The sequence below is a fragment of the Littorina saxatilis genome, linkage group LG1 (genome assembly GCF_037325665.1).
Source record: "Littorina saxatilis isolate snail1 linkage group LG1, US_GU_Lsax_2.0, whole genome shotgun sequence".
NCBI classification, from domain to species: domain Eukaryota; kingdom Metazoa; phylum Mollusca; class Gastropoda; order Littorinimorpha; family Littorinidae; genus Littorina; species Littorina saxatilis.
The window spans coordinates 56,153,748-56,169,121 of NC_090245.1; the positions used below are offsets into that span (position 1 = coordinate 56,153,748).

General features: G+C 40.1%; 2 protein-coding genes across 2 annotated transcripts in view; one reads left to right on the plus strand and one right to left on the minus strand.

The window, feature by feature from the left end:
* Window positions 1-10,128, minus strand: part of LOC138974671 (uncharacterized) — a 27,972-nt gene extending 17,844 nt beyond the window's left edge. Inside the window, exons 1-12 of the mRNA XM_070347393.1 lie at window positions 10,049-10,128; window positions 8,585-9,309; window positions 7,432-7,493; window positions 6,604-6,707; window positions 5,928-6,056; window positions 5,402-5,453; window positions 5,126-5,178; window positions 4,418-4,555; window positions 3,687-3,758; window positions 3,292-3,357; window positions 1,869-1,989; window positions 1,180-1,290 (exon numbers count right to left, since the gene is read on the minus strand). Of these exons, the coding sequence (XP_070203494.1) occupies window positions 1,180-1,290; window positions 1,869-1,989; window positions 3,292-3,357; window positions 3,687-3,758; window positions 4,418-4,555; window positions 5,126-5,178; window positions 5,402-5,453; window positions 5,928-6,056; window positions 6,604-6,707; window positions 7,432-7,493; window positions 8,585-9,270 (1,594 nt within the window). The 5' untranslated portion in view covers window positions 9,271-9,309; window positions 10,049-10,128. The remainder of the gene's footprint in view (window positions 1-1,179; window positions 1,291-1,868; window positions 1,990-3,291; window positions 3,358-3,686; window positions 3,759-4,417; window positions 4,556-5,125; window positions 5,179-5,401; window positions 5,454-5,927; window positions 6,057-6,603; window positions 6,708-7,431; window positions 7,494-8,584; window positions 9,310-10,048) is intronic.
* Window positions 10,129-10,329: 201 nt separating this feature from the next.
* Window positions 10,330-15,281, plus strand: LOC138974698 (ubiquitin-conjugating enzyme E2 variant 2-like). The gene is made up of 4 exons (XM_070347421.1): window positions 10,330-10,382; window positions 11,177-11,319; window positions 12,135-12,260; window positions 12,720-15,281. The coding sequence occupies exons 1-4, from the start codon at window positions 10,346-10,348 to the stop codon at window positions 12,861-12,863; spliced, it is 450 nt and encodes a 149-aa protein (XP_070203522.1). The 5' UTR covers window positions 10,330-10,345; the 3' UTR covers window positions 12,864-15,281.
* Window positions 15,282-15,374: the final 93 nt, after the last annotated feature.

Sequence of the window (15,374 nt, forward strand, 5' to 3'; positions counted from 1 at the left end):
GGAAGACTGTCATCAGCCTCCCCTCCAATGAGGTGGATGACCTAAACACACAACCAAGATCAGTCAATCAAATTTATTCCCCCCTCTGCTTCTTTACCTCTGTAAACGTGTAGAGCTAGTTATTTTTCGATAATGACCCAGCAACCAAACAAATAACGAGCCAACAACAGCCTGAATCCTCGATAGCGCAATGGGTTGAGAAGCTGTTCTGTGTCGGTACTACTTTTGTGACTGAAAAGTTCCGAACGCTCTAATGTACGAAGTATACATCTCTCATGGAGCAAACAATACAAACATACCGCATTTAAATTAACAACTACAGGCCTGAACACATGAATCTCCATATAAAATCCATGAGTTCGGTTGTTTTCTGAATCTAGATCTGCCGTGCACAAACGTTCATCACAAGCAAATTCCCAAGGCAAGTAACTCATACTTTGTCTAGCGACAAGAGTAGTTCCCCTTCTTTTCACTCAGTTTCTTCGACAACAGACTGCAATCCGACGGTCAGTTTTCAACAATATTTCATTTTATAAACAGATCACACGCAACCAAATGCACACATCTCATCACAACATAAAGCGGTTTCATACACTATTTTCCCCAGAAAACTGAACTTCATACAGTAATTAACGTTGAAACACGGGTGCAAAAGTTCGTCTGCTATTCCTATTTGACGAAAGAACATAATCCTAAGCAATACTAAAACATAAACAGAACACACAATATCTGCCTTTACCGCCACAGCAGAATAACAGCATATCACATTCTTGATTTTAGTCCAAAATATGGACATTGACAAGAAGTGTTAACAGAATGGAATGATTTTCACGGAACTATACAACCGCGCATTAATCGATCGCCTGCGCAGGTTGACTGGTTGAGTGAATACAATTCGATCAAACTTTCGCCAAAAAAAATCCTCTTTTCTTTGAATAACTGAAGAAAGGAGGAATAAAGAGGTTACACACCTCGTCTCAGTGATTATACAAAATAATGGTCTCAGTTCGCGGTCATGAAAAAGCTCGCTGAAGCTCGCATTTTTCATGATCCGCTAATTTCGACCATTATTTTTAATAATCACTGAGACTCGGCAAGTAACCTCTACGTATACACCTGCATATGCACTGTAGTTAGTGTTAGTGTTAGAATGCAACAGGTTTTACAGCTGAGCCGTACCTTGGACAAAGTGATGACATGAGGCCAGCGACTGAAGACTGACATGCCAGGCCTGTGTCAGATGATACAACACTGCCTTCAACAATACTGCACCCCCTTCACTGTGAGTTGCTGCAAACACAAACAACAACATTTGTATTACAACATAAAGAGTAGTAGTGTAAAAGTCAAACCTAGGGCTGCTGTTTGAAATCCAGAACAGTGAAGAAAGTGTTTCAACGTTCGCAAGTCACTCACGCTGAGGAGACTTGGGGTGATGTTCACGGGAAAATGACAATCTGGGTTAAAATCTCACACAAACTTCAATGTCAACCAGTCCCACCCAGCACTTAGTTCCCACTCAATTGAGTACTTTCTCCCGCACACCTTTCCTGCTCTCAATGTGGTTCTCATTCTTAAACATCCCCTGCTGTATCCGCTTTATTTAAATCCTAATAACGTGCCATGCTAAAATTTAAATAACATTCACAAATCTAAAAAGGGGGGGCAGACAAAAATGTAGAACAATGTGAAGAAGGTAAAGCAGATGCCCCCAGAACTACATTACCTTCATCCACCCAAACCTGTAATAAGGTAGATAATGTTTACACAGTACATGAGAAACGCCTTTTTCAGATCTCAAATAAATCTTAGAAAATCCGCACCAACATGAAAGTAGAAAGTGAGAAGAATGCAATTGCAACACTGACCGACACGCATGCAGAGGGAGCTGGTGGTCTGTCGAACGCTGGAGGCACCATGAGACAGGTAGGCCAGAAAAGCCACACGATGAGTCAACCACAGGTGAACCACATTCCTCACAGGTAATGCCTGTAATAAAGTAGAAAACAGGGGCTTGAAGGTACAACTTGTCCACACATCAAAAGTCTCAAAAGTAGAAATGAGACGAGCATAATTAAGTGCATCTCAATTTCAATAAATAACAAGTCGCGTAAGGCGAAATTACTACATGTAGTCAAGCTGTGGAACTCACAGAATGAAACTGAACGTAGTCCGCCGCTAGTGCAAAAGCCAGTGAAAGTGACGAGCCTGTTTGGCGCGGTAGCGGTTGCGCTGTGCTTCATAGCACGCTTTACTGTACCTCTCTTCGTTTTAACTTTCTGAGCGTGTTTTTAATCCAAACATATCATATCTATATGTTTTTGGAATCAGGAACCGACAAGGAATAAGATGAAATAGTTTTTGAATCGATTTCGGAAATTTAATTTTGATCATAATTTTTATATTTTTAATTTTCAGAGATTGCTTTTAATCCAAATATAACATATATATATGTTTTTGGAATCAGAAAGTGACGAAGAATAAGATGAAATTGTTTTTGGATCGTTTAATAAAAAAATAATTTTAATTACAAGTTTCCGATTTTTAATGACCAAACTCACTCATTAGTTTTTAAGCCACCAAGCTGAAATGCAATACCAAACCCCGGCCTTCGTCGAAGATTGCTTTGCCAAAATTTCAATCAATTTAATTGAAAAATGAGGGTGTGACAGTGCCGCCTCAACTTTTACAAAAAGCCGGATATGACGTCATCAAAGGTATTTATCGAAAAAATGAAAAAAAGGTCCGGGGATATCACACCCAGGAACTCTCATGTCAAATTTCATAAAGATCGGCACAGTAGTTTAGTCTGAATCGCTCTACACACAGACACACACATACACCACGACCCTCGTCTCGATTCCTCCCTCTATGTTAAAACATTTAGTCAAAACTTGACTAAATGTAAAAAAGGGTTAATGTCAGAGAGAGAGAGAGAGAGAGTGTGTGTGTGTGTGTGTGTGTGTGTGTGTGTGTGTGTGTGTGTGTGTGTGTGTGTGTGTGTGTGTGTGTGTGTGTGTGTGTGCGTGCGTGTATGCATGTGTGTGTGTGTGATTATAACAACTGAATAAGTGCTGACCTTTCAATCACTGCCAGTGTTCTTTGCTAACTGACAGAGTAGTCCACACCTTCCAAGAACAGACTAAAACATATACACTTGTCATGAAAGACATTCTCACAATGGACTTTAAACATAGCTCACTGGTCGGAATAGCAGCAAGTATATAAAATGCTCAAAAAGACATGAGCTTTCTTCATCACAATGTCAATGAAAAGGTTTGTTTGAAATACCTTGAAAATGGAGGTGCAGATGTTCAGGAGTCCCTCTGCTGCATAGGCTTCAATGCAATAGACCGACTGCAACAGAAGAGATAAAAGTTTTCATCAATCTATTCTTTAAGTACATGGTATGAAACTACACCTTAGATTGATCATACATCACCAGTTCAAGTTGTATGCTAACAGTTCTCTTACAGACAAATAAGCATCACAAAACAGATGCATATGACATGAAATCCTGTCATTGGTGCTAAACGCTGTACTAATTCCTCACCTCAGATGAGGTGATACACAAGTTTCAAGCCAACAGTTCTCCCATGGACAAAGCAGTTTGAGAACAGGTGTTTAAAAATGTTTGTGAAATTAAAAAGCATCCCCCCGGTGTTAAAAGATATGCAAAACGTCACCTCTGATGAATCTTCTTTCACTGCAGGGGGATTCAACAAGGTCAACGTCTGGTGCATCAGATCCAACATGTCCTGACAAAATCAACAGATTAAGCCTGTCTTGTTGTAATGTTATAGGCAAACCGATTTGTTAAAAAAGGAAAGGAAAAAAGGAAAGCTTATCAATCAGCTCTAGATGCTAAATCCCTATGGAGAACTCGCCACGATTCTCAGTCAAAAACTAGATTTTTCAAAACAAAAATGTAAGTGTTTTGTGCTTCCTTATCATACATCTCGAGAGTGTTTTGAATTTGTGCACGCAACAAACATGCACATCATCATTTAAATACCAGAAAGTTAAATGATACTAGTACTGCTCTGCACTTGCAGTCTGCATCTAACGATAAGTTAAGAAAACCATAAACCTTCCAGGGCCGGACGAGAGGGGGGGGGGGGGGGGGGGGCCTTTGGGGGCTTTAGCCCCCCCCAGCAAAAAAAAAAAAAAAAAGAGAGAGAGAGAGAGAGAGAGAGAGAGAGAGAGAGAGAGAGAGAGAGAGAGAGAGAGAGAGAGAGAGAGAGAGAGAGAGAGAGAGAGAGAGAGAGAGAGAGAGAGCTTAATAATAATAATATTGCAAAAAGGGGGCTTCGCCCCTCGACCCCACCGGGGGCCTTCTGCGGCCCCCGGACCCCCGCTTCAACATTTTAACCCCCCCCCCCCCCCCCTAAAAACTTACTGGTCCGGCCCTGCCTACCTGCGAGTCAACATGGTCCATGTATGAGGTCATGATCTTGGCGACAGTCTCACGGACGGACAGCTGGGGGTGAGATATGAGACTGAACACCATGGTCAGAACGCACTCCACTATGTAGGTAGGTAACTCACCCACACTCTGAAACAACATAAACATCAAACATTGGTTGAACATTTCAAAACGCTGGTTACCATTGCAAAATACAAGTGAAAGGCAAACCCTCCAAATGCTGATGATTTTGTAACTGTTTTTTTCAACACATTACACAGCTGACTTTTCATTCAAAATGTGTGAGAAGTTAAAAAACATGAGGGTTCCATCAGGCTGAATTCACACAGAAAAGAGGAGAAGAAAACTTACAGTGCTTTGTGGTTTTTGATTACAGGGAATAGGGTGCATAAGCTCTGCCTGAACTTTTGCTTCAGACCTTTATTTTCTTCCGGCACACTGCTACCGGAACACCTACCTGACTTCTGGCATATATCGCCACATGGCTTTTACGCACCTGTGAAAGAGCCTTTGCATTATCATGATAAAAATATATTGCTATTTTGAACGACACATGGGATGATTCGGGGGTTGTGATGTGATTGTCTCACACAGCCCTATTTTTTTCGGTCTTTGACTCATCAGCATTATACTTGTCCCGTCAAAATGGCGGGTCCTATTGCTATGCTCAAAACACAAGAGCTGTTAATGGAAGCTTACCCCTTTACTCTGTGTTGATTGCGCAAAGCAGTTGTTCATTATGGCAAGCACACCTGCAAAACAGATAGCATTATCTGAATATGCCAGCCATTCATTTTCACTGCTGCATCTACACATCATAGTAGAGCAGTCTTGAAAACAGCATAAAGGTAACCTTTCCATGAAGCGAAGCAAAAGGCAAAATAGCACCCAGCAAAAGCCTCGTCTGAATGATCATGTTATGAGGTGGACATTGGGTAGATAAGCTGCATTGTAATAGGTATCAAATTTACTTACAGAGAGCAGCTCCATCTTTAGACTGCCAGCTACCTTCCATGTTGATGCATATCTGTGGAGAAGAAAAATGGCATGAGACTAAGCTGCTCACAAACGTTCTTCATGTCAACCAGTGAGTAATGAAAAGTGATAAAAGGCTAAAACACAACGACAGAATAGCAGATTCCCTGCATTTTCTCTCCTGGTGTGTCTATAAGTATGAATGTTCAAGCCCTGTTTATAACATGCACATAACCGAAAAAGACTGCAAGACATTCTCAAGCTCCAGAAGAGTTTGCCTCATCATCTTTTGTGCACCTAGTACTGTTCATAAACACACGCAGATTCCCCAGATTTTGTCTTCCGATGTGTATTGATATGAAAGTTCAAGCCCTGTTTACAACATGTACATCACTGAAAAAATCGCCTCGCATTCTCAGGACATTGAAGAATTTGTCTTTTTGTCTGTGTACCTAGCTAATACTGTTTATAAACCCACACACTCGCGCCCACAGAGACAGTTTTCATGGATGCAGGGTTAATATACCTCAAGAATGCTGGAGAAGAAGCCCTCTTGCTGCTTGTGTGACCAGTCCCGGAAAACTCTGGATATGCCAGCACTGCAGACTTTACGGAGCACTGACCAGACATCACTCAAGCCAGTAAACATCAAAGCCTGCACATTTCAAGAGAATGAAGCAGCATTAAGCTTATGGTGATCCAACAGCAAAACCTGAAAGTTATCTTCCTCTGAAAAGAGTATTTTCAAAGCACCCTTTTTAACAAACACCGCTCAAGTCAGTCAACATCACAGCCTACATATTTCAATGGCAGTGTTGTTCTCAGGCCTTGGTCTTCAGTCATTTACGCTGACATTTTTGATCTGTCGCCTTTGTCCGACCAATGGTCGGTTGACCGTCCTTTAATTTTGACATATAGGTGGTGTTTTGACAAAATAATGTTTTTGTAGCCAGGATATTTGGACTACAAATATATTTTCAATCCAGGTCCAAATGACCTTTTGTCCTCTGAGTCTGGGAACAACAATGAAACTGTCCACTTATTTTGCTTTGAAATGAGAGTACTTCCAATTGAGAGTTCCACTTTACACATACTTAAAACTGTCATTAAAAACACATCATCATTTTAAAAAAAAACACCTCCTTGAAGCAATGTCTCAAAGTTCTTCCCCCAGACAAAATGTAAATACATTCTGTCAGTACCTTAACGTGTCTGTAGACCGCGTCATCCATGCCAGTTTTGCTGCTGCTCAACCACAACATGATATGCTCCAGCAACTTCTTCCTCAAGTTAGGCATCCCAGAGGCTGCAAGATCAAACAGTAAAAGCTATGGTCAATACTATACTTTACGGGAGGTAAAATTACAGATGTTAGGCCAAAAAAAAATAGGTGTGGTTAAGGTAACATAGCCACAAAAAATAGGGTAGGAAGGTAGGCAATCACTTTTTTTTCTAATGTGTACAAATTAAACATACTTGACAGGGAAATAAGTGTGCGACTCGAGCGCTTTCGCTTTCATTGCGTTTTCTGCACTCGTTTTCTTGTGTTTTTTTGTACATATGTAATAAAAAGTTATAGGGTCTGCCCCTAAAAATAGGGTAGGTCAGGTTATCGTAACCACACTTATTTTTTTGTTAGGCCGTATGTACAGATAATCTAAGGTCTGAAAAGGAGGGTTCCACTGTACATGACACATGTGTTTTTGGACTACAGTACCAGGTATTTTACTCTCCTGTTAGGAACAAAATTCCTCTCCCACCACTGGCGACAAAGATAATTTTCACGTAAAATGTTCTACTTTTACGTAAAACAAGGAAGAAAATCATTAGTAATCAGATGTCAACATTTCACTCAATAACAATTTTCACCTGATGCTTCAAACAAGCAACAGAAAGATGACTAAGGCTAATTGTACCATTTTCAAGTAAAATTTTCATTTTCATATGTAAATGTGGTTTTTTCCTTTACAGAAGAACAACAACCATCTTCCTTGTAATAAACTTTACATTTACGCTAAAAAGTGTCTTACTTTTCTGCAAAACTGCACAAAATGCTGAAGCCAACTGTTCAGTCACAGGATAGTCCATCAGCCTGGAAAAAACCCCAAGAAAAAACAACAATAAATGAATGTGAAAATGGCATAATATATGCTTTATAAGGCAGGGATGTTATTACAAATTCACACCTATAGGACAAATGTCCTGAGCTCTTCAGAATCAAAAGGACATTTGACCGCTTTCAGAAATTTCAATAGGACATCATAATTTTGTGCAATACACTGTCAATGGAATGCATCTAAAAAGCAACCAAAACCTTCAGCACTCTTTTTTTGATTGTCTCACAAACTGCATGATGAGAAAAGAAAAAAAAAGTCAATTTCAACAAAGCAGCAGTCTCTTTGCTGTTAAGGTCTAACCAACCAAACAGGGTCAGCCATGGATAGTTAAAAGACCGTTTCTGCGATTTTTCTGCTGTGCCGACACCATGTCCTGTACAAAAGACAAAACTTTTCTTTCCGTGGTTGTGTCAGTTTCAGCGGCGACACTGTCATTGGCACTGTCATTTTCAAGAATGACGCTCGCCGTGTTTTCTTCTGTTTTTGACACAAACGGACAATGACCGCGCTCAGTTGAAAACGATAGGACATCTGACCGCCATGCGGCTATGTGAATCGGACATTTGAGCCTTTTAATCGGTCTATGTCCGATGCCTAACGACATCCCTGATAAGGTATCAACTGGCTGAGAAGTATACACTACCAAACACCATGAACGGACCCCCACTTTACTCAAATGTATTTCTACACAATAATAAAGCTAAATTGTTGGACAGGTGGTGTTAAAACACAGAAAACTGTACCTTGGTTTTATTCAGTTTTTGCATGGAATTTATTATGCCCGTTTTGTTGGATTGTGAGCATATAATGCAAATTAAAAATACCATGGTAACAGTGGTTTTTGATCATTCATTACTTTCCAAAAACTAATCAGAATAATCTCTGACAATGCATTATACAGACAAGAATGTCACTGGTATAAATGAAGTAGCCAAGAAATTGCAGGAGTCTCCGATCCCTCTCAAAGTTTTTTCAATTTTGTAGACAAGTAAGGAATTAATTGTTCTAGCTGTTTGTGGGAAATGCATTGTTCTCTTGCATACAAAATATACATCTAACTCCATACCTTTTAATGACATCGTCTAGTTTCTTGTTCAAGGCAGCAATGGTTTGCTGGTCAAGCTCCATGACAGACGTGCTACCTTCTTCATGTTGTTTGTCAGCAGAGCTGTACCTCCGGAAAAACACATATTCAACAAGCGTTTCTGCGAGTAAGGAGTCTTGTAATAAACAATGCAGGTCAATGTTCTGCAGCTGTAAGACATCATTTCTTGACCGGTATGAAGTGTTCTGATCCTGGTTCCGTGCATGCAAGCTGCAAGGCACAGTGTCTGCATCATCATGTGATATGTTCTGAGGTATTGGTGTTAAATCTGTGGTCAGTGAGGATGACCTTCTGCTCCACGGGGACTGAGCAAGGTCCCCATTACCCAGGTCCACTTCAAGGTCATCATCCACAGCACTGACCACATGGTTGAAGTCTCCTCTTGTATCACCACAGTGCTTCGCAACGTCTCTCAGATGGTTACCAGCATGTGTTGCTACCATGTTGGCCGGACTGGTAACGTCCACATCATCAGCTTCAGGGTCAGCGCCATCTTTGTCCGCTGTCAAAAGCTTGTCTCTGACACTGGCAGCAGGCCTGCTGCTAACTAGTGAATCAAGAACAGCTAGCTCTGTTGAAGGATCTAAACTACAAGTGAAGCGCTGCAAGGCTTCCCTGATCTGCATCCGATGGGATCTCTGTGCCATCACTCTCTGTTTCTTTCATCAGATACTTGTGTCCACGCACTGAAACAAATTACCGAAAAAATAAGTGAAGAAAGTAATTCAGGTGCATTTAAAAACAGGGTTGGTACCAGCATTTTAACTTCTCCGTCATTACATATGGACTGGAATATAATTTGTGTTCTGTCCAAGCTGGATCAAACATCAGTACAGTACACAGAAAAACATTATTTATGTGTTAAAGAAAAAGAAAATGCATCACAAAATACCTGTTGATAATGATAGCTAGGTTAGAACATTGTTTGTCAAATGAATGCAAAATGATGCTGGAAGTTACCCCCCCCCCCCCCCCCCCTTCAGGCCATGCAAAATTTGATTTTTTTTATGTATAAAATAAGCTGTTTGTATAATATTCCCACCCCATTTTTCTGCTATTTTAGTCAAACGTTTTGGAATGCCAGGGAGGGCTGTAGCACAGACCAGTAACTTTAAATCCTGAATATACAAGTCCACAAAAATACGAAAAAGGGGCTGTTTTTTGGTGTTGATAAATTGCATGTGATGCACGACAAAGATGCGCGGACACTGATTCGGTTTAACCCAAAGATTGAAAGAACGTAATACTGTACTATATATATGTGCTGCTATTATGCACTACAAATACGTGCAGTTTCTTGTGCCTATGCACGGAGAATGACATATCAACGTTTGTATAACCTTTCTCTTGCGACGAAAATATTCTCCAGTCAAAAAAACGTTACGCTGAAGAAAATGGGCAAGTCGTGTTCAAATAATAATGTACCCTTGAAGAGCTTTCCTTTGCCAACGAGAGCCTTCTGTCATAGCTTTGGCTGGTTTGCAATCACCGCGAACTTGCTATGCTGTGACGTCATGCAAACAAACCAGTTTCACACTAAATATCAAAAATATGTTTCCGGCAAAAATATAGAAAAAGCAAAAGGATTTAAAATAATTCATTTAATACTGTTCAAAGTAAAATTTCTCGAAAAACAATGTTATATTCATCACAGATCACAGATATAAATTTTGAACAACTTTTGGAGTCACTGTTTAACTCCGCACTGAAGCAACTAACAACATGGCGGGCAGCGGAGCGAATGATAGTGGCACAGTCGGTAAGTGTGAAATGCAGGATAAAAATGTAATGAATATATCAATCCACATTTGAAAAGTTCGAATATAGGACTACAGATATATCCCTGTATACATTTGTTTTCGTTTCTTGCGATTACTGGACAGTTACGTTCATTCATCAGGTCCACTTTCTCTTGTCATTCAGTGATTCACCTCAGCATTAGATTTACTATTTAGATGGTCAGTTACTCCCGCTATTCATTAGGCCTACTGCCATTTCACCAGAAGGCAGGAAGCACATGGAACAAAACAAAAAAGTTAGGTCAACGAACTTTTCGTCTTCTCACTGGGGTAAACGATTTCTGGACTAGCCCTGATGATAAGTTTGCATTATCCTCATCATCACCATCGCTGGCCTGGCTTGATCCTGGTTTATCTGGGAAGTTTTGCATGTCATGATCATGATGATGTGCGTCTGTCATATATATAATCTCAAATCTAATAGACCCTATCGGTATTCCAAGCTCTCGCAAACTTCAAAGCATGTGGTAGTGGTACATCATCTTGCGCGAGCTGCGACAGCCGAGGTTCGAAGTTCTCACGACGTTCAAAGCATAACAAAGAGCGTGTCTCGCGAGAGCTGCTCAGATACCAAAAAGGTCTATTCCAAGTTGTGGCAAATAGAAAGCCACATTCACCTGTGTGCACAAAAAATAAATAAATTGCAGACCTCTACCTACCTATGCTGAGATCTGTGCCCTTTTAGAGCTATGGCCTCGCACTGCATGTAATTTGTAAACACTTCAGTAAATCAAATGCTTTGGATGTGTTGCAGTTGTTCCCCGCAATTTCCGATTGCTGGAGGAGCTGGAGCTTGGAGAGAAGGGAGTAGGCGACAGCAGCATCAGCTGGGGCTTGGCTAATGACAATGACCATTCCTTGAATGACTGGATAGGAACCATCATTGGACCACCCAGGGTAAGTGCTGGTTTGTCCATCTTGTTATCAACTGCTTAAGGGGAGGGGGGGGGGGGGGTGTTGATGTTGACCGCCAGAATTTGGACTCGCACAAATGGGTCTACTCTCTCATAAAGACTTCCAAAAATCAGAAAAGATCAAGTCTTCAGTTAAAATGGTGATAAATTAATACTGGCTTTATGAAAAGAAAATCTCATTAATGCTTCTTTAAATGGAGGATGGTAAAATATGGGTAAAAGTACGTTAAAAGAATCGTTGTGTGGGTGTAGGGCAGATCTGTGCTTCAGTGAATGATTGATTGGAACCTTGTGTCAGTGTGACAGAATTGACATGATAAGGCATAGGACTGGTGTGTGGAGTATGGTTTTGACCAATAAGTTAGATGGTTGGTCTGAACAGTATGTGTGGTCATGCTATTTTGTCCAGATTGTGTGCTTAAACTAAGATGGTATGTTGGGTTTTGAACCTCAGGCTTGATTTGATAGGTTATCAATACCATGAGCATCCCACATGGTTCTCAGAAGTGAGACAGTGGTGGAACTTTCTGTCACTCTCAGAGTACTTCACATGGAAACGCATTTAGATGTTATGGTAACACTAACAGTGAACATCTGCATTCTGCTTTTGAGGGCTACAGCTCCCATGATTTAAACTATCTACACTTGATATATCTGATTGTTGGGGAGGGGGGGGGGGGGGGGGGGGGGGGGTTTACAGTAGAGGGAATCTACTTGTACACGGGGGAAGTTGCAGATTTGATATGACAGTGTACTTCCATGCTTTGAGACTACTTTTTTTTCCTCACGTTTTTCCAGACTGCATTTGAAGGCCGGATTTTCACACTCAAGATGCACTGCGGAGATAAATATCCATACCACCCTCCCTCTATACAGTTCCAGACCAGGATAAACTTGAAGGGTGTACACAAAGACACTGGGCTGGTAAGTAACTATGTGTTGATGTTCATATTAACTTTGTACATTGATTTAAGAAAAAACAAAAATACAAGGAATTTTTCTAAAAGCATCAGTATAAAGGGAGGTGTTGCGGTAAAATACATATTTTGTCTCACTGAGCTTTTAAAACCATCAGATAACGGGTTCGTATAGTTATAGTGATGTGAGAATTCATTCTGTTTAACGGCTGTACGTGCACCCTAACCTAACACTCATCCTTTCAAGACAATTCGGTATCTTGGTTTGCTGCACAGTAACGTCAGTCAAGAAAATGGAATTTCATACATGAATGGTTGATAGAGGCTTTGCAACAGCAAAACAGATAAAAGACAGGTAAATATGTCGCAGCTATGTGTTATTGTTAACTAAAATTGGCCATGCTGGATTTTCAACTCGAGCACATTGTTTACAGTATGTGTCCTCTTTTTTCTGTCTATGCTTCAGGTGGAGTTTCGAGATTTTCCCTGTTTGAATCCTTGGAATCCCAAGCATACCCTACAGACCGTTCTAGGTGTTATACGAGATACTATGGCATCTAAACATAATTACAAATTACCACAACCGGCAGAAGGAACATCGTTTTTCTGATAGACCCTAATGGTGAGCCCTGTTGGAATATATTTTTGTTTATACGCATTTTGACAGTACGGAAAGAAAGAAACTGATGCATTTAGTGTCCGTTGTAACAAGGAGGAACCATCTGGAGGTGGTTGCTGTAGTGTTTGCGGTGACCGGCCTCTTGCTTTGATGTCATGAAAGTCAAAATGATACAGCGTGTACTCCTTTGTGTGTGCTCAAGACAACATGTTATGACATGACAGATTGGCCTGATGCTTAGTGCAGAAGTTTAAGTTTGATTCCCTTGTTCTGTCAGATTTAATTATAAGACTTTCTGAAAATGAACCGTTCAGTTATTTGATAATGAAGAGTTAGGAATGAAGTATAGAAATCAAACTCTCCTCTTGCACAGTAAATATCTGGCTTTACAATTAGCAACACATTGTGTCTCAGTATCCTATGGTTTATAAGACGTTTTTAGTTTTTTTCACATCCCATTCAGATGATGAACAATAACAAGTCGTTATACTTTGCAAACCAAGGAAATCCCATTGGAACAACAGCATATTTGGGTGAAGTAGAAGCCATGTCAAAAATGAATATATGGCTACTTTATTTGAAAGTATTTTCTGGCCACCTGCTATGACAGCAATGCACATGCAGTGTTGTTTCAACACAGGCTTCTGCTTTAGTGAGCGTTGATTTGAACATGAAAATGCATCCTTGACCCTCTCCGCCAAATGTTAGGTGTGTCTTTGTATTTTGTGCGTCTTCACACAGTTGTTGTGATACGGAACCATGCGACTGAAAAATGACATGCACACATTTTCTGTACCATTTGAACCGTGTTCTTGCAATTTTGATGTCAGCTTTTTGGTGACCGCAGAATGAGTGTTGTATGTATATATTCCTATCCATGTTTCGAAGTTTAGGTGACCTGGTTTTTCACTGGCGGTGGTTCCTTTAAATTGTTACGATTGGATTTGAATCAAAGAATGATCGTTGTCATTTGTCTAACTGCAGTGGGCTGTAATTCAGACCACAGCACTATCAAAGATGTGCAGGAGATAATTAAAAAACGATCATGAGATTGTGTTGTGCTTGCTGTATCATAGCCCACTGTTTTTCTCTATGCCACTAGAAATTATTCTCTAGGTCTTGACTTATAAACAATTATATAATTTCGACTTTGTGGATGACAATTCAAGCTTTAAATCTATGGACAAATGTTAAATGTAAAGCTGTAGTTTGCTTACTTTGTTGCAATTTCACAATTCAGACCCCTAACAACCATGAATTGATTATGATTTTTCAGAACTAGAGCGCCTCAAATACTCTGTCTCAACCTGTATTTGTTGTTATATCTGATTTTGTTTCCCCTGAAGTTCTGTGATGAGTGCTGTAATCAGTCAAGGCTTGTCGTTCCTATATAATCTGAAAATCCACTGTTATCAGCACCCCCCGCGGGTTAGGGGGAAGAATTTACCCGATGCTCCCCAGCATGTCGTAAGAGGCGACTAACGGATTCTGTTTCTCCTTTTACCCTTGTTAAGTGTTTCTTGTATAGAATATAGTCAATGTTTGTAAAGATTTTAGTCAAGCAGTATGTAAGAAATGTTAAGTCCTTTGTACTGGAAACTTGCATTCTCCCAGTAAGGTAATATATTGTACTACGTTGCAAGCCCCTGGAGCAATTTTTTGATTAGTGCTTTTGTGAACAAGAAACAATTAACAAGTGGCTCTATCCCATCTCCCCCCCTTTCCCCGTCGCGATATAACCTTTGTGGTTGAAAACGACGTTGAACACCAAATAAAGAAAGAAAGACTTATCAGCATCTTTTGTGTTCTGTCTGCCTAAGCTTCCTTCTCCTGGCCTTGGTTTTTTTACATTGAGAAAATAAGTATATTATTTAAAATGAAATGCAGTATACAAGCAGTGTTAAATTAAAGTAGCACTGTCCAAGAAATGAACAAGATATTGATTAATTAACTTTTTGGAGATAAGAGTATTCGAAGCTTCTTTCCCTCAAGGCAGTGTATTTGGGAGTATGCCTTTTTAGTGTTAATCGACCAGGACTATTACATTTTAGTTCTTGGAAAGGGATGAAATTGAGAGATATGGCATACATTTTGTCACGTGTGAAAAAGTAGTGGGGGGGAGAGAAGTCCTTTTCTTAGAGGAAATAGTTTAGGTACTAATGTGCACTTTTCTCCTCTCTTTGTCAGATAAGATTGTTGCGAATTACATGGTGTTTAAAGGTGTGGTGTTCACCAGTAGCTGGACTGTATCTCAATTCCTTGATTTGACACCTGCTGTATATTGTTATGTGTAGACCACATGTAAAATGAACAGTATTTTTGGTTGCTGATAGTGTGCTTGGATGAGACAATTCACATGTACATTTTGAGCATGTTCAAGTGAACCATTTAATAAAAAACATGATCAGACGTTTATGTGCAAGATTAATGAATAGTTGATCTGTTGGTTGTGATTCCTATCTCTCCATACACATTCACAACCCTTCATATGAGGCTATGGTC